Source organism: Martes martes (assembly GCF_963455335.1).
Source record: "Martes martes genome assembly, chromosome: 10".
Classification (NCBI taxonomy): Eukaryota; Metazoa; Chordata; class Mammalia; order Carnivora; family Mustelidae; genus Martes; species Martes martes.
In genome coordinates, this window is record NC_137898.1 from 19454089 (window position 1) to 19472612 (window position 18524).

Sequence of the window (18524 nt, forward strand, 5' to 3'; positions counted from 1 at the left end):
TCAATGACCTGAACTAAAGGCAGCCGCTTAAACGACTGAGCCACCCAGGTGCCCAAGAAAAGTCTTTACCACACCCAAGATCACCTAGATTTTCTCTTATATTATCTCCTAAGGATGTTACAGTTTTGTGTTTTACATCCAGGTCTGTGATCCAATTTGAGCTCATTGTTGTGAAAAGTACAAAGTTTGTATCTAGATTCATATTTTTGCATGTGGACGTGCAGTTGTTTCAGCACCATTTGTTGAAAAGACTGTCTTTCTCTATTGAATTGCTGTTGCGCCTTTGTCAAAGATCAGTTGACTGTATTTGTTTGGGTTTGTTTCTGGGCTTTTTGTTCACTCCATTGATCTGTTTGCCTGTTCTTTTGTTAGTGCCACACCATCTTCATTCCTGTAGCTTTGTAGTAAGTCTTCAAGTCAGGTAGTGTCAGTCCTCCAACTTTGTTCTTTCCTTGCATACTGTGTTGGCTGCTCTGGATCTTTTCCGTTTCTAGATAAATTTTAGAATTTGTCAGTATTCATGAAGTAATGTTCAGGGATTTTGATTGGGATTGCATTTAATCTAAAGATCCAGTTGGGAAGAATTGACATCTTAACAGTAAATATTGGAGATCTTTTGTGATTGCTTTCATTGGAGTTTTATAGTTTTCATTGTATAGCTCATATATGTATTTTATTAGATTTATACCTAAATATTTTTCTTTCTCTCTTTCTCTCTCTCTCTCTCTTTATTTGGTCTAATGTAAATGGCATTTTATTTTTAACTTTTATTTCCAGTTCCGGTTATTCATTTGTTCATTGCTGGTATATTGGAAAGCTATTAACTTCTTGTATCCTGCAGTCTTGATACAATTGCTTGATAGTTCCAGGAATAACTTTTACTGTTCTTTGGGATTTTCTACATAGGCAATCATGTCATCTGCGAACAAAGACTGTTTTATTTCTTCCTCTCCAAGTTTTGTTTCTTCCTCTTACTTACTTTTCTTATTGCATTAGGTAGGATTTACAGTAAATAAGGAGTAGTGAAAGGAAACATCCTTGCTTGTTATCAGTCTTAGGGGAAAAACATATAGTTTCTAATCATCAAGTATGACTTTAACTGTAGGGTTTTTGTAGATATTATCTGTCCATTTGAGATAGTTCTCCTCTCTTCCTAGTTTCCTGATAGTGTTTATCATCAGTAGATACTGGATTTTGTCACATGCTTTTTTATTGGTATGTTTACATGATTTTTCTTCTTTGTCTCACTGAGGTACTGGATTATATTTATTGATTTTCAAATGTTGAACCAGCCCTGCATACCTGGGCTAAATCCCACTTGGTCATAGGATATAATTTTTAAAAGATATTACTGGGTTAGACTTGCTAATATTTTGTTGAGGATTTTTGCTTCTGAGATAATTAGTCTATAATTTTCCTTTCTTCACTGTCTTGGTCTTGGTCTTGCTATTGGGACAATACTGGCCTTATAAAGTAAGTTAGAAAGTAGTCCCACTTGTGTTTTCTGTAAGAAATTGTAGACATTTGATGTAATTTCTTCCTTAGATGTTTGATAGAATTTACCAGCAAACCCACTTGGGCCTAGTGCTTTATGTTTGGGGAAGTTTGCTTTTATTTTTGTTTTTTAAGTATTTATTTATTTTTGTGGGGGAGGAGTCAGAGGGAGAGAGGAAGAGGAAAAGAGAGAATCTCAAGCAGACTGCTTACTGAGTACAGAGCCTGATGCAGGACTCCATCCCAGGACTCTGAGATCATGATGTGGGCCGAAATCAAGAGTCAGATGCTTCACCAACTGAGCCACCTAGGCACCCCCTGTTCTAGGAGGTTGTTAGTGGTTAATTCAACTTAATAGATATAGGCTTATTCAGGTTATCTGTTACTTCTTGTGTAAGTTTGGGAGACTGTGTCTTTCAAGGAATTGGTCCATTTCTTCTAGGTTATCCGATTGTTTGTAGTAGTCTTTTATTATCCTTTTTAGTGTCCACACATCAGTAGTGATGGCCCCTCTTTTGTTTCTTATATTGATAACTTGTGTCTTTTCTCTTTTTTCTTCAGTTAGCTTGGCTAGAGGTTTATCAATTATATTGATCCTTCTAAAGAACTGGCTTTGATTTTATTAATTTTTTTCTATTGATTTCCTGTTTTCAGTTTCATTGATTTTTTTTCTCTAATTTTTTATTTTTACTTCTTACATTGAATTTGATTTGCTCTTCTTTTTCTTATTTCCTAAGGTGGAAGCTTAAATTATTGATTTTAGATCTTCTTTTCTAATAGATACATTCAGTGCAGTACATTTCCTTCTAAACACTGCTTTTATTGCATCCAACAAATTTTAGTAAGTTGTATTTTCCATCTTCATTTAGTTCAAAATATTTTAAATTTTTTCTTGAGATGTCTTCTTTGAGCCATGTGTTACTTAAAGTGTGTTCTTCAAGTATTTGGGGATTTTCCAGTTATTTTTTCTTGCTACTAATTTCTAGGTTAATTCCCTGCTGTCTGACAGCATACTTTGTATGATTTCTATTCTTTTAAATGTGTTATAGTGATTTTTGTGGCCCAGAATGTGATGGGTCTTGCCCTAGGCTGTTTTTCTTTTTTTTTTTTTTAAGATTTTATTTATTTATTTGACAGACAGAGATCACAAGTAGGCAGAGAGGCAGGCAGAGAGAGAGAGAGAGAGAGAGAGAGAAGAGGAAGCAGGCTCCCCACCGAGCAGAGAGCCCAATGCGGGGCTCGATCCCAGGACCCTGGGATCAGGACCTGAGCCGAAGGCAGAGGCTTTAACCCACTGAGCCACCCAGGCGCCCCAGGCGCCCCGCCCTAGGCTGTTTTTCAAGGAGAAAGTTACTAAAGAGTCCAGGGCCTTGACATTTGACCTTAATTCTAAAATTAAATGCACCTGTCTCTTGGCCCTGGCACATAATTTGCACCAGTCTCTTATAAAAGGAACTTTCTCTATGACTTGTTGATTACAGAGCTATACCTGTAGAAGAAAAGCATACAGAGATTGAAATAAATGATTAGGGGCACCTGGGTGGCTCAGTGGGTTGAGCCTCTGCCTTTGGCTCAGGTCATGATCTCGGGGTCCTGGGATTAAGCCCTGCATTGCATCGGGCTCTTTGCTCGGTGGGGAGCCTACTTCCCCCTTTCTGTCTGCCTCTCTGCCTACTTGTGATCTCTCTCTCTGTTAAATTAAAAAAAAAATCTTTGAAATAAATGATTTTAACGATAAACGTTAAATAATTTAAAAAACGTTAAATAATTTAAATGTTAAATAATTTTAACGATAGTCATTTATTAGACACTTATTATTTGCCATCACTTTACATTTACTGTTTTGGTAAGTTCTCCCAATGATCCTATAAATTGTAGGTATTACTGTTTTTATAAAGGTTTTATTTGAGAGAGAGAGAGCAAGCAGAGGGAAAGAGAGACTCTCAAGCAGATTCCATACTGAGTACAGAGCCCAACATTTGGGTCAGTTTCACCACCCTGAGATCATGACCTGGTCTGAAATAAAGAGTTGGACGCTCAACTGTCTGAGCTACCCAGATGCCCCTGTAGTTGTTATTATTATACCCTTTTTACAGACGAGAAAACTGAGGTTCAGAGATATTAACACAGTCACATTATCGTAGGTACTAGGAGGAAGTATCAAAATCAGGTCCATCTGATCCTGAAGACTGTATTCTCAGACACCATACCAAAAACAAACTACAAGCCATAATACCCCAGTTCAAGCTAGCCTCTAATTCATGACAGAAATGGGAAACTAAATTTGCTAAGGGAATATTTGCATAATGGCATGCCTTTGATTAGTTTCTTTCCAAAATCAGTATCACTAAGAGTTTGCATGCTGTTAGCAGTGGCTGTTAGCATTCTAGTAGTGGTACTTCGTAAGAGTGCCTATCTTAGAGTTACAATGTAGGCTATATTTATTTAGCTTGGAGTTTTCTAACTAGGGATGAGTTTGGTCCCCGGGGAACATTTGGCAATGTTTGGAGATAGTTTTGGTTGTCACAATTGGGTGAGGGGGTAGGGTGCTGTTGGCATCTAGTGGGCAGAGGCCAGGAATTTTGCTAAACGTCCTCCAAAAGCCCAAGACCAGTCCCACACCCTAAACAAAGAATTATCTGGCCCCAAATATCAGTAGTGGAGGTTGAGAAACCCTGAGTATAGCTTGTTCCGTCCCGTTATTACTGAGAAAACCTTGAGAGCTCAGAAATCTCTCGCCAGTCCCTTAGGATTTGGCTTCGAGGCTAAGTGCCTCCTATGTAAATACTTCGTAGCTTAGTCCATTAACTCATTCTGGCACATTTCCTATACCTTCAGCTTAGTGGCCAGAGGCCTACTAAATGGTTGGGGCTTTTTAATAGGGTGGTACTTTTTCTTCCTGATGTTTCCGAGAGACAGGCTCACCTGGCTTGCAGCCCTTGCAGAAGAGAACCTGGTGACAGTACGCTAATCTGTTGCTGGCATTTTTTGCTTCCTAATCTGTGTTTACACGACACTGAAAATTGACTCCCTGGTGCCAGGCACCATTTCTCCTCAGCGCTCTGGCACTGTTGGCGGAGAACACCTCCCCAGTCCCTTTCACACAGTGCTACCCATCCATGTTTATGACATTGCACAGCTGTTCTCCAGAAGACATTTCTGGAGGCATGGATGGTACAGGAGCTTCTGGAGCTGGGCTTGGATTGTAATCATGTTCCCCGTTGCAGATCCACAGCGCTCTTAAAGCAGCTGTTATTTTCCTTAACTGTTTTCCTGATGGTAGCTCCCACCCTCCCATCCAGATTTTAAGATCCTAGAATACGGAGTTTGTTTCTTCAGTTTATTTCCTACTCTTTTAGCAGCTAACGTTTCATTCATCATCTACTGAGAAATCAACTTATCTTCTATTACTTTGTGTTTTATGCTTTTCTGTTAAAAGTTGGAGGACATGATAAGGAACTATAGTGGTGTGAGAAAGACTGGTGGTCAGAGGGAGATGTCAACTCTCTAGATAAACAAGCCCGGGGGACAATTCATAAGCTCAGTGATATTGAGCCTGGACCAGAGTGAAACTGAGTAATTCTTTCCAGGGAAGTGGTAGACCTTAGAACTAAAAAATGATTTTCATTATCAAGGGGGCCTAAAAAATCAAAAGTCCCCCCCCCCAAATTAAAAAATCCCCTGTTAAGAAAGTCCTAAATGTAGCTTATCCTCCTCATGACCCAGAAGAAGTTCAGCAAAGTTCCCAAGTCAGGTGTAATTATTATAGAATATTCTATAAAGATTAAACTTATTAAGGACTTATATTTATTTACCTCATTTGAGTGATATGCACAGGTCCTCAGTAGGAGTTTGAGGTCACTGGGCTGTCATTCTCAGGCCTTCCCAAATGCTGTTATTCTTGGGCCTTCAGGGAGATCATGACCATTTGGGTCTATGTCTTTGAATCTGTAAGATTTTAAAGAAATTGTGGTGGGGGTATTCCTCAACCTTCACTTAAGTATTACTCTCCTAAGGAGATTTAATAGACAGTGTTTGCCTAATCACCCCCCCATGGAATTTTAATATTACAGATAGGCTGTGTATTTGTCATGTACTACAGTATATTTGAGGCGAGCTAGTGATTGCACTAAGATTTCCCCATGAACAGTTTTTGCCCCCATGGGGGCAATATTACCCATATTGAGAATATAATGTAGCAGTATTATTGTCATCTTGGAAATAAACTGTTTTTACCTTTCTTTACAAACGGAAACTGGGACGAGGACACTACAATAATAAACTGATGGTGAAGAGAGTCTTCTCATGTAGTAGCTTGCTGCAACTAGAGAAAAGAGAGAAGAGTACTTTTCTGGCTTACATGGAGAACATTTTCTCCCTGAACAACCTCTTGACCATTTGAGGAGAGAATAGGGAAAGATCAGGAATGGCAGAGCAATAAAGGCAGCTCACCAAAAGGGGGGCAGGGGGGCAGGTGACAGGACCCTTTTGCGGTGATATGCCAAGGAGGAAGGTAGTGATACTGAAGAATCTAGGTATAAAATTGTCCATTGTTCCAAGGCTACTAAGTTCTAACAAGTTCAGTTTCTTAAAGTAGGAGGTGATTTGCAGCAGAGAATACCATTTAGGTTGTCTAGCATGCAACAGTGTTCTATTCTCCCAAGAGGGTTTGGCTCTGTCTGATCAAAGGGGTGGTTGTGTATGAAATGCACCTCGGAAGGAGGAGGAGGAAATGACATGTTCATGTAAATGAAATACAACTGCAAATTAAAGTGTCACCCTGTTAAAAAAAATCCATTTTTTATTTAATTGGTTACCAAGGAAAAAAATGTCATACAGAAGTGTATATCTCAGGGAAAGTTAAACTGTGAGATGTTTCAAGTGAATCCGGATTCAAGGAAGTTCTCATGGGGCGGGGAGGGGAGGGGTTTGTAAAATACTGCCTTAATAAAAATATTCAGATACTGAAAAGCCAGACTCATAAATTTCTGCTGTGTTACATACCAGGGGTCCAGAAGAAATTAACAAATATGAATTCGTTTGTTCTTCACCATCTCTAACGATCCAGTCAGCTATATACTGGCTGCCTCTTCCCTGGAGGAAGCCTCCTTTTGAGATGTTTTATTAGGAAGAAGGTCATGTACAAAGGAAGAGATGCTTTCTCCCAAAGACCACTGCCTATTACAAAGACATCCGGGAATGAAATCCTCTGTGTGGCTTTCCTGTGTTAATGTTGTGCTCCCATTTTTCACCGCCCCTCCCCAACACCGTGCATTTTTATGAAAACTCCTCTGTCTCTAGATTGAGAGTTTACCAGACAGGACATAATACGGTACCTGCCACATTTTTGGCACTAAGGAAATGTTAAATAATCATGGGAGGGGTTGATGAATGAAATTATGTTTCCGGTAGAATTGTTCTTGAGATATGTCTGGTTTCTCTTTGAGATGGGGACTTGGCAGATGGTTCTTCCTCTTCCCCCTCTCCTGCTGATCCTAGTACATACTGTTATGTTTGCAGGAGAAACGTGGATAAAGACTATACTGTGCTCTCTTCTTCTTCTCCCCTACCAGGGGCAGTGATTGGTGATGGGCAGTCTGCTGTGGCCAGTAACATTGCCAATACTACCTACCGGCTCCAGTGGTGGGACTTCACTAAGTTCGACCTTCCTGAAATCAGTAATGGTAAGCCAAGGTAGAGCTGGTACTGGTGGAAGGGGTATTTCTTACTGGTGAGCCCAAACTCAGAAACCCCTGGAGCTCTGGAGTTTCTGTCATCTTGCTGGGCAGCTGATTCCCCGGTTCCATTCCTGCAGCTCTCCATCAGTAATTCAGCAGACATGTTTTGAGCACCCACCCTGAGCAGCGACCCATGGTAGCTTTGGTGCTAGGAGCAATTCCAAGATGGACACAAAAACGAAGGTGTCTCTTTTCTGGGAAGTTCACCAACAGTAGCTCATCATCCTAAGCCTCAGTGTTTAAGTGGAACTGAGAAGCAGAGAAAGAGAAGAGTATAGGAACTGAGAGAAAGCCCTTGTGTCCCTTTGAGAAAGACTGTGGTGATGTAAATTCATTTATTAATCCAGAGCTGAATGGAACAAAGTGAATGACATGGTTGGTATGTGATTTACAAATGTGTCTGTCTGATTGTCCATTTCCCAGCTTCCAAGGATGTCTGCAATCCCATATCCCAGTTTTTCTCATTACAGCATTTCATTTCATTTTGTTTTGTTTCAGGTTTTAAAGATTGTGTTTATTTATCTTAGAGAAAGAGAGAGAGACAGCACGAGCGAGAGGGGCAGAGGGAGAGAGAGAGATTCTCAGACTCCTCGCTAAGCATGGAGCCTGATGCAGGGCTCGATCCCAGGACCCTGAGATCACGACCTGAACTGAAACCAAGAGTTGGACACTTAACTACTTGTGCCACTCAGGTGCCACCCGTCACAGCATTTTAGACAACTATTTCACTTTCTATCTACTGAAGGACTCGCACATTCCTAAGAAGTGGCAGCTCAGCCTCTGCTTGAATAAAATGATAGGTCACACTATCTGATAAGATGTCCTGATCCATCACTGATAAGCTCCTGTTCATGTTCCCAGGCTGTTACTTCTTCCCGTTTGTCCTGGTTTTACCTCTGAATCTCCACAGAATGTATCTAATGACACCTCTTCTGGTGGTCCTCCAGCTGTTCGAAGATAAATTGCCATGTCTCTTTGAATCTTTCTTCTCAGGCCAGACTTCTTTCCTGAGATTCCTTTTACTGAAATACAAGAAACTTTGGACTGGTTTCCAAGTCCTTGATGGTTCTGTTCACTTTCCCTTTTGACTTTGGGGGGCCAGAACAGAGTAGAAAACTCTAGCTGGGAGCTGTCCAGTGCATACATAGCACAATAGTGGTTTGGACAGTGTTAATTCAGCCTGAGATTTCAGTAGCTTTTCCTGAAGCCACTTTTCAGTTAGCAGTCACTTCAAATTCTTGGATAATTATTAAGAAATTGAGGCTCTACCATTCTGTTTATCTATGCAGTTTGAATCATTTAAGAAACGAAAACAGGTTTATATTTGCTTCTATTAAATTTTATCTTCATAGTATCAATTGCATTTCCTAGCTCCTCCCTCTCAATGTTTTTTTGAACTTTGGATTCAGTCCTTTTCTCTCAGTCTTTACATCACCTACTAATTTGACAGATACACTTTCTCTGTCTTCCTTGGATTACTAGCAAAAATGGTCAGCAGCGAGGACATTGTGCTGGGCCTTGTGTGATACTGCTGTGGACTTCCTCTTTGTTGACTTTGGTTCCTGAATTAGTACCCTGGGCATGGTGTTCAGAACTGTAGCCCACATTTTTTTTTTTTTTTTAAATCTTGTCTGCAAGGTACTGTAAGAATTTGTCAGATGCCTTAAATTAATCCAGATAGTCTCTGTCTGTGGCATTTCCCGATATGCCAGTCTTGGTATCCTTATCAGACCATGAAAATGAGGTTAATTTTTCATGTCCTGATCTTAGTGAAACCACAGTAGCAATCATTTCTTTCTTTCTAAGTGCTTATAAGCCACATGTTCAATATCTTTTCTTTAACTCTGCAGGGACTCAACTGCAGTCTACTTTTTCCTTTATTGAATACCAGGTTTGCTTGTTCATCTCCAGATTTCTGGCCCAGATCTTCTTTGCCACAATTTATTTCTAGTTATTTTGTTTGTATTGTTTACCTTTTTAAAATTATAATCTGAAATACATTCACCATTCAAAAAATTTAGACTGTAAAATAATAGACAGTGAAAAGTTTCCCAACTCTTCTCCCAGCTACAGCCCATTCCTCCCCAGAGGCAACTACCATTAGCAGTTTCTTATGTATCTTTTCAAGGATATTGTGTGTGTGTATATATAGGCAAATGCAAATGTCTGTTTTTTCATTTTCCATGTTATATACTCTTTCTGCACTTTGCTTTCTGTACTTTATAATATATCTTGGTGATCTTTACATACCAGTATATAGAGTTTACTCTTTCTTTTTTAATGACTGCTTAGTATTCCATTGTCCAAGTAGAATCTCTAGGTTCCATTTTTTAATCAGTCATTTTCAACCAGTCTTCCTCTGAGGAACTTTTAAAATAGTTTTCAGTCTTTCCTATACAAAACATGTTGCAGTTTGTCATTTCACACCTGGGCCAGATTATCTACAGGATAAATCCCTATAGGATAAAGCCCTAGAAATGGAATTGTGGTTACGAAGAGCACATACGTATGTGATTTGGGTAGATGCTGCTAAGTCACCCTTGGTAGGGGTTATGCCAGTTTATACTCTTGCCTGCAGTTTACGAGGATGCCTGTTCCTCCTAAACTCTGGCTTGCAGAATGTGTTACCATATATTTTGGATATTTGCAAATCTGATAGGTTAAAAAATAGTATGCAGGTGTTTAAAATTTGTAATTCTCATATTACAAAGCACATCGTGTGCCTCTTCACACACTTAGCTCGTGTGTTATGTAGGCCTTTCTTGACCTGTCCATGTGCTTTACCTATTTTTTTATTGTGTTGCTGATCTTTTCCTTATCAGTTCAACAGGAACTCCTTCTAAATCAGAAAATCAACTTACAATGGGAGTTTCCTGGTTGTCATTTGTCTTTTGACTTTACTGAAGGTTATTTTTGTCATAGAACTTATTTTAAGTAGTCAGAATTATCCAGCTTCCCATTTATGGTTCCCAGATTTTGTGTCATCATTAGCAAGATCAGTTAGTACTTTTATATTTTAGTTTTTTTCTTGCCCTTAAGTCTTCAATTCACTGGAAGTTTAACCTTGTCCCCAACAAGCAGAGTATGATCCAGCCTTTATCCCGTATGGCTACTCATTTGTCCCAACCAGTTTACAGAGTAATTCACTTGTTCCCAGTGATTTAGGATGTCCCCTTTTTTAAAAAAAATTAATTAATTTATTTGACACACAGAGATCACAAGGAGGCAGAGAGAGGCAGGCAGAGAGCGGGGGGGCAGCAGGCTGCCCGCCAAGCAGAGAGCCCAGCACGAGGCTTGATCCCAGGACCCCGGGACCACAATCCAAGCCGAAGGCAGAGGCCTCAACCCACTGAGCCACCCAGGCGCCCCATGGGATGTCCCTTTGATCCTATTTTTACTTTCCTGTGTATATTTAGATGTATTTCTAGATTATCCATTCTGTCCTAGTGATCTGTTTAATTATTCATGTGAGAGTACCACAGGGGTTTAAGTTTTCAGGCGTTGTGTTTTAGAATCTGGTAGGAAACTATCTCTTCTTGTTATTTTTTTAATCCAGATTTTCCTGTTTGCTCAAGCAGTTTTGTTTTTCTGTATGGACTTTAAAACTACTTTACTTCTTCCCTTCATCCCCACTAAAAAATTCCCATTAATATAATTATTGCAGTCACATTAAATTTATAAGTTAACTTAAGGAGATTCAATATCTTTATGGTTAGATTTAAGAACGTGGTATGGGGGGCACCTGGGTGGCTCAGTGGGTTAAAGCCTCTGCCTTCGGCTCAGGTCATGATCCCAGGGTCCTGTGGTCGAGCCCCGCATCAGGCTCTCTGCTCAGCAGGGAGTCTGCTTTCCCCTCTCTCTCTGCCTGCCTCTCTGCCTGCTTCTGCTCTCTGTCAAATAAATAAAATCTTAAAAAAAAAAAAAAAAAAGAACGTGGTATGGTTTTCCATTTCCACAAGTTTCTCTTGTGTTCTTAGGAATGTTTTAAAGTTTTCTTAAGGGACGCCTGGGTGGCTCATTTAGTTGGTTAAGTGTCTGCCTGTGGCTTAGGTTGTGATCTCCAGGTCCTGGAATCCAATCCTGCAAGGGGCTTCTTGCTCAGCAGGGAGCAGACTTCTCCCTCTGCCTGCCACTCCCCCTGCTTGAGCTCTCACTCACCTCTCTGATAAATAAACAAGTAAAATCTCTTTTAAAAGTGTGAGGGGGGGGGCGCCTGGGTGGCTCAGTGGGTTAAAGCCTCTGCCTTTGGCTCAGGTCATGATCCCAGCGTCCTGGGATCGAGCCCTACATCGGGCTCTCTGCTCAGCGGGGAGCCTGCTTCCCCCTCTCTCTGTCTGCCTGCCTCTCTGCCTACTTTTGATCTCTGTTAACTGAATAAATAAAATCTTCAAAAAAATTTTTCTTCATATAGATCCTTTATAGTTCTTTTTTTCAAAGGTTTAGTTATTTATTAGAGAGAGAGAGTGTGCATGCACGCAAGCAGGAGGAAGGGCAGAAGGAGAGGGAGAGAATTCCAAGCAGATTCCCTGCTGAACGTGGAGCCTGACTCGTTGCTTGATCCCACCACCCTGAGATCATGACCTGAACTGAAATCAAGATGTGGATGCTTAAGCTACTGAGCCACCCAGGCGCCCCTCGATCCTATACAGTTCTTAAGTTTACTGTCACAAGCTTGCTTTTAAAATCCTACTGCTATCTGGGGCGCCTGGGTGGCTCAGTGGGTTAAAGCCTCTGCCTTCGGCTCAGGTCATGATACCAGGGTCCTGGGATCGAGCCCCACATCGGGCTCTCTGCTCAACAGGGAGCCTACTTCCTCCTCTCTCTCTGCCTGCCTCTCTGCTTACTTGTGATCTCTGCCTGTCAAATAAATAAATAAAATCTTTAAAAAAAAAAAATCCTACTGCTATCTTACTGAATTGTTTACTAATTGTAGTTGTTACTCAGGTAAATCTCCTGCATGTTCTAGGTTTGTTATCCATAAGTAATGGTAATTTTACCTTCTCCATTCAAAGTTTTACATTTGTGTATTTGTTTCTCTTGTGTGTTTGCTTTGGCTACCATCAGAACAATGTTAAATAATAACAGTCATCCTCATATTGCTCTGGATTTTAATAGGAAACTTCTTTTACCCAGTACTTTTTTTTTTTTAAGTTTTATTTATTTAAGTAATCTCTATACCCAATGTGGAGCTTGAACTCATAACCCTGAGATCAGGAGTCACATGCTTCTCTGACTAAGCTAGCCAGATGCCCCTAGCTTTTCCCCAGTAAGCATATTGCCGGCTTTTAGGTTGAACTAGAACTAGTTTATCATTTTAAGGAAGTCATCTCTTCCTATTTTATTAATAGTTTTTATCAAAAATGGATATTGAATTTAGTCAGGACTTTTCAGTATCTATGAAGACGATCGTATTTTTCCCCCTCTCCTTTGACCTAATAGTATAATCATTATGTTAATAGATGCTGTAATATTGAACCCATCGTTATATTTCTTGAATAACCCCCACCTGGTTTGTGGAGTAGTGTTTAATGTAAATTGCCTTCCCTGTAGCTTAGTAAATAGACTTTTTTCACTGATACTTGTCAGTGAGGTGGCTGTATCCAGACTTTTCTTTTTTATGAAATCTATGGATTTGGGTATCAATGTTACTATGCTTGTGTTATAAATATAATTTGGAAGGTTTTCTTTTTTTCTTTGGAACAGTTTAAATAGAATTGGAATTACTTATACTTTTTATACTTTAAAGGTCTGGGCCTGATGCATGCATACTTACTTTTACATGCGTAGGGGGAAGTACTTCTTTAATAACTCTCTCTGTCAACTGTCCTATGATGGTTAAACACATGATTTTTTTTTTTAAGATTTTATTTATTTATTTGACAGAGATCAAAAGTAGGCGGAGAGGCAGGCAGAGAGGGAGAGGAGGAAGCAGTTTCCCCGTTGAGCAGAGAGCCTGATGTGGGGCTTGATCCCAGAACCCTAGGATCATGACCTGAGCCAAGGGCAGAGGCTTTAACCCACTGAGCCACCCAGGCGCCCCAACACATGAGCTCTTAAGCTTACACTATCTGGGTTCACATCCCTGGTCAACCGCCTTCTAGCAGTATGACCTTGGTTAGTTACTTAATCTCTTTCCACTTTGTTTTCCTTTTCTATAAAATGAGAATTGTAATAGTGCAAACCTCAGAGGGTTGTTATGAGAATTAAGTTAGTTAATAATACTAGGCATTCTGAACAGGGTCTGACATAAAGTAAATGGTCGGTGAGTGCTAGCTATTTTCATCATGTCTTTTTCTAGAAAATTGCATGATCCTTTGAGAGTATGGCCATAGCACTATAAATCCCCCCCCCCCCCCGGCCCCTGTCTTTACTACTCTGAGGTATGTAGTCTTCCTCTCTGGAGAGTAATGTTCATATGAATGAGGTGTTGTTCTCACCCTGTTGCTTTATTTGTAATGGGCTTCCCGTCCTTCTCAAGCATGTCATTTCTGCCCAGTCACAGATCATTTGCCTTGATAGAAAAGCAAAATATTCAGAATACAAGCATTGAATATGCTGCTAGCATAGCTTTGAAGGTCTTTCTGGTTGTCCTTAACATGTTTTGTATAGGCCTTAACTTGTTCCAGCTACAGCTTCCTATAATCCTCCTTCTGTGTTTCTTCTTACATCTTTTGATCCTGACTCTTGTAAAACTGGAGTTGATCAGAGAGCATCATGTGCAACCAGATGGACTAGTTTGGATCATGCATGGTTCGAATTCCATATATGCCCAGTTTAGGGCATATATGTCTAATGATAGCCGATGTTCCTTTCAATGGTATTACCCTCTAGAATGCCAGTCACTTTTATCTGAGTTTCCTGTCATTAGCTCTTAACTTGTTTGCTGGTTGGTCTGAATAAAGTCTAGTTACAGTTGGCAGCTTCACTCTTGACAGATGCAGCTGTGAGAAAAGTAAGTAGGGAATCTCTTCTGCTGTAGGATTTGTTTCTGAACACCACGTATCTCTCAGTGAAGGGTAGCCTTTGGCTTTGGCACAGCTCGTGCCTGAGAGCCACTGGTCTTGAGTTTTACTCGTGTTCAATAGCCGTTATGTTGCTGGTCATCTGACTTACCTGAATGGTATTTAACTTTTCTCTGGAGTTAGGTTAAAGATTTTTTTTTTTTAAGATTTTATTTATTTATTTCACAGAGAGAGAGATCACAAGTAGGCAGAGAAGCAGGCAGAGAGAGGGAGAAGCAGGCTCCCTGCTGAACAGAGAGCCAGACGCAGGGCTTGATCCGAGGACCCTGAGATCATGACCTGAGCCGAAGGCAGAGGCTTAAACCACTGAGCCACCCAGGCGCCCCAGGTTAAAGATTTTTGCCACATGTTTCTCTTAGTTGGGATGCAGCATTAATGAATTACTCTCTGTAAAGTTTAGAAGTTTATGAAAAGACCTCATAGAGTAGATAATCTCAAGACCACTTCATGAAAAAGTAGTTCATTGGGTTCACTCTGGTTTTTAAGAGTGAACTCTTGTTGGTAAAGAGCTTTGGTCACTTGGGTGCCCTGCCAGTACCAGCCTTCAGAAATCCGGCAGCTGAGTGGTGGAAGACAGATACCATACCACAGATGTAGTCATCGGTCCTTTGGGAAGGCCTGCTTGTGTCATCTGGAGTACTGTGTAGGAGGTCTTGTTCTGCACCTTGAGGACCTCAGAGGTAGCTGAAAGGAAGTTTTCCTGCTGATTCAAATCCCTTCGTGTTTTCCAAATCAGTATCTAATGCATTTGCAAAAGTGCTGCAGCTGCTGATCGCTTGCTCGGCCTCATCTGGCCGGCCAGCAACAGGCTACGGATCAGTCTTTGTGCAAGGTGTTTGTTTATAATTCATGGAGCTGATAGGAAGGCAGAGCCATCTGCTCCTCCAGGCATCACTATTTCTGACCCCTCCCATTCCCTGCTAGGGCATTTTCACTTGGAAATCATTTATAATTAGGAGGAGATTACATTGCAGAGTCTGGAACATGGCTTCCTGCTGTCTTCTACATCACTTTTTCTCCCCCTGGAGCTGCCCCCTGAAGCTCTTAAGCAGCTTTGATTTGAAAAATCCTTTCTTTCCTAACCTTTTTTTCCATTCTGAGCTGCCCCATCACCCTTCCCCACATGTGTTTTTGCCTTTAAGTGCAGGGCAGGTTGCTACAACCACAGCTCAGGGATTGAGGGCTGTTTGATAAGGCAGTACTTGTCAAGTGTGGTAGTCCCAGACCAACAGCATGAGAGACACCTGGGAACTCGTTAGAAATGCAAGTTCTCAGGCCTCATCCCAACATGCTGGTTGGTTTGTTTTTTTTTTAATTTCTTTTTAAAATTTCTTTTCAGTGTTTCAGAATTCATTGTTTATGTACCACACCCAGTGCTCCATGCAATACGTGCCCTTCACAATACCCACAATACCCACCAGGCTCACCCAACCTCCCACCCAACATTCTGTGTTTTAGTAAACCCTCCAGGTGATTCTGATGCAAGCTAACACTTGAGAAGCAGTGTTGTAAGGCCAGGCAGGGGGCAGAACAAAGATTTCTAGTTGTGTGTGGGTTGCCAGTGTCTTGGGCTTTATTTCACTTCACCTTTTTCTCTACCCGCTTATGTTGAGTCCAAAAGACTCAGTTGTTGAGTCCAAAAAGAGTGAGTTGTCCTTGTCATCAGTGCATTACTTTCCTAGTAACAGGTAACAGGTCTAAGAAATCTCGTCCTGTGTAAATTAACTCATCAAAATTCAGCCTTATGAGGAGAAGTGGCACAGTGGATTGGAGCAGTGACCACTCACCATTGTTACTGAACATTTCCATTTCCACGTGGGAAATTAAGAGACAACGAGCGGCAAATGTAAGCTGCTAATTGGAACTTTGGCATAAAAATGAAATTGTAAACACACCACCCAGTGCTCCAGAAAGGAAGCTACCAGATCACTATGTGCCTGCCACATCTCCTTCATTAGGGCAGGAGTGAAACCCTAGATCACTAGCTGCACGGTTTCTGCAATTAAACCTGCTGCCGGAGAAGCTCCGCTTGAATTTTCAGCATTCTCTCTGCATTTGTCATCTGCATGTCTGTCTGTCTGCTCACTGCAGTGACCGGGAGCACTTTTGAAACTGGGTGGGGTTGGTGGGAAGGGAATGAAATTTGGGAGGTGACCACTGATTTGGAATCATCATAATGTAGTAAACACAAACACAGTGGCTTGGATTAGAGGCTGACAAAATGCTTTTTGTCTATATGCCCAGTTTTTCAGGGGCTTAGAGCCAAGCTTTCCAGAAAAAGGAAAACCTTACTTGTACTCTCCTTCCCACCCTGGCCCCACTTAGGAATTAATCTGACAATAAGCAGTTAAATGCCTTTTTTATATTGGTGGTGAGTTTTGAGGGTTACCATAGGCTTCCGTATGTTTGACAGAATTGTGTGTTAACACACGTGAGTGAGAGCTATATAACAGCGAGACAGAAAAGCATACTTTCATAAAATATCCACCATGCATTTTCTGAGACATTAAATGTGGAATAAATGGTAATTGTGCAAAACTGTCTTAAAGTTTGGTGGTTATAGTCGCAATTGTCAGTTTCTTTTTATCTTTCTGAAGGTTGTGCCAGCCTCAAGGTTAGAAAATCAAGATGGACTCATTCCTGATGCTTCCCCCGTTCCTTCCCCCACCCTTTTTTTATATATCCCCAACTGGAATCATGTGTCAATCCAGGGAAGGAGGAAGAGACTGTCATCTTTTTGGCACAGGCTTGGGACCCTGAGTAAGGAGCAGACGGTCTCAGTGCTAACTAGATAAATCTAGCCACACAGGGTAGAGCAGATGGTGGGTTGGAAGTTGAGCAGTACAGAGCCCTAATGGTGATTGCAGTGAATATTTGGATGTCATTATTTTATTAGTTAGCAAACAGAGACATCCTTGTGGTCCCTTTTCGGTTTTGTGTGTAATGGTGCTGTAGGTGTCAGCCCTCAAGAGTTGGCACAATAGCCTAATCAATGTGTTCTGATGTCTTTTTTGATCTTTTTTGTCATCTCTGTGGTTTCATTAGCAACACACAGGGAGAGGAGGATGAATATAGAGTGTTAGAAATCTCTCTGGTCCCTGAGCACCTAAGCCTCAAGGCCTCTGAAAAGCAGTTCTTTGTTTTGTTTTCCTTCAAGTAATTTCCTGGGGAAACTTGCCCTTGATCTTCCAGGGCAAGCCTTTGGGCTTCCTGGAATAGATCACCTGGAATCTAGTAAGAGCAGCTGAGCTTGGCTTCTCCTTTCTTTTCTTTCCTTCCTTTCCCCCCTCCCTCCCTGCTCCTTTTTTTTTTTTTTTTTTTTTTACCGTAATGTGTTTGACAGCAGACAACCAGGTAATCTCCAAGTAAGAGAAGGACCAAAAAGTTCCTTTGCATGTGCATTTGAAGTAGATCTAAGTGAGACAAAGCCCAGAGGAGCTTGGTTCCTTTGGATGTGTTGTGCTGTTCTGCTTGTGCCAATGGTTTGGGCACTCTGTTCCCAGGCTCATATCAAGGGTAAGCCACTTCCTCCTGGCAGGGAATTACACAGTGGGCTTCGGAGATTCGAATGAAAACCAAAACAAAGCATGCAGGCACAGAGCCAGTGCCGGCCAACATCTCATTAGTTCTGTCCTGTGGAGCAGGATCTCCCCACCAACACATTCTTCCACCACCCTCTCCCCCAGCCCGATCCTGCTCCGTTGAGCCAAGAGCCTGCTGCCTGGCGGATCCTGGGCTTCTTTTTTTTTTTTTTTTTTTTTTAAGATTTTTATTTATTTGACAGTGAGAGAGGGAACACAAGCAGGGAGAGTGGGAGAGGCAGAAGCAGGCTTCCCACCGAGCAGGGAGCCTGATGCGGGGCTCGATCCCAGGACCCTGGGGTCATGACCTGAGCCAAAGGCAGACCCTTAACAATTGAGCCACCTAGGCGCCCCAGGATCCTGGGCTTAATTCTTGGTAGCTGCCAAGTACAGACTGGGGCTGCCCCTGGATGCTTGCATATGGTATGGGTAAGGCCTAGAGCATAGTGAGAAATGAAGAGTTCCAGCCATCCAGCCGCTGCTGGGCTGTGTTTCTCTCTGGCCTCTCTTGTGGCATTAGGGATTTGTATTAGCAAGGAGCTGTCCAGAAGACTGAAGTCTCTAACTGTTCCATTTCTCTGAAATGAGAAAATCGGACACAAACTCATGAAAGGACTTCCTTCTCCAAGGTTGCATAGCAGCTGTGTGGCAGGACTCTCACTCCAAGGAAGCTTTACCTGAATCACGTT

General features: G+C 41.4%; 1 protein-coding gene across 3 annotated transcripts in view; it reads left to right on the forward strand.

Annotated features, from left to right (window-relative positions):
* Positions 1 to 18524, forward strand: part of AMBRA1 (autophagy and beclin 1 regulator 1) — a gene marked incomplete at its 5' end in the record, with an annotated part of 177829 nt that overhangs the window by 128455 nt on the left and 30850 nt on the right. For all 3 annotated transcript variants that reach the window (XM_080814893.1, XM_080814894.1, XM_080814895.1), the window contains one exon: positions 7068 to 7178. In XM_080814893.1, the coding sequence (XP_080671019.1) occupies positions 7068 to 7178 (111 nt within the window). The remainder of the gene's footprint in view (positions 1 to 7067; positions 7179 to 18524) is intronic.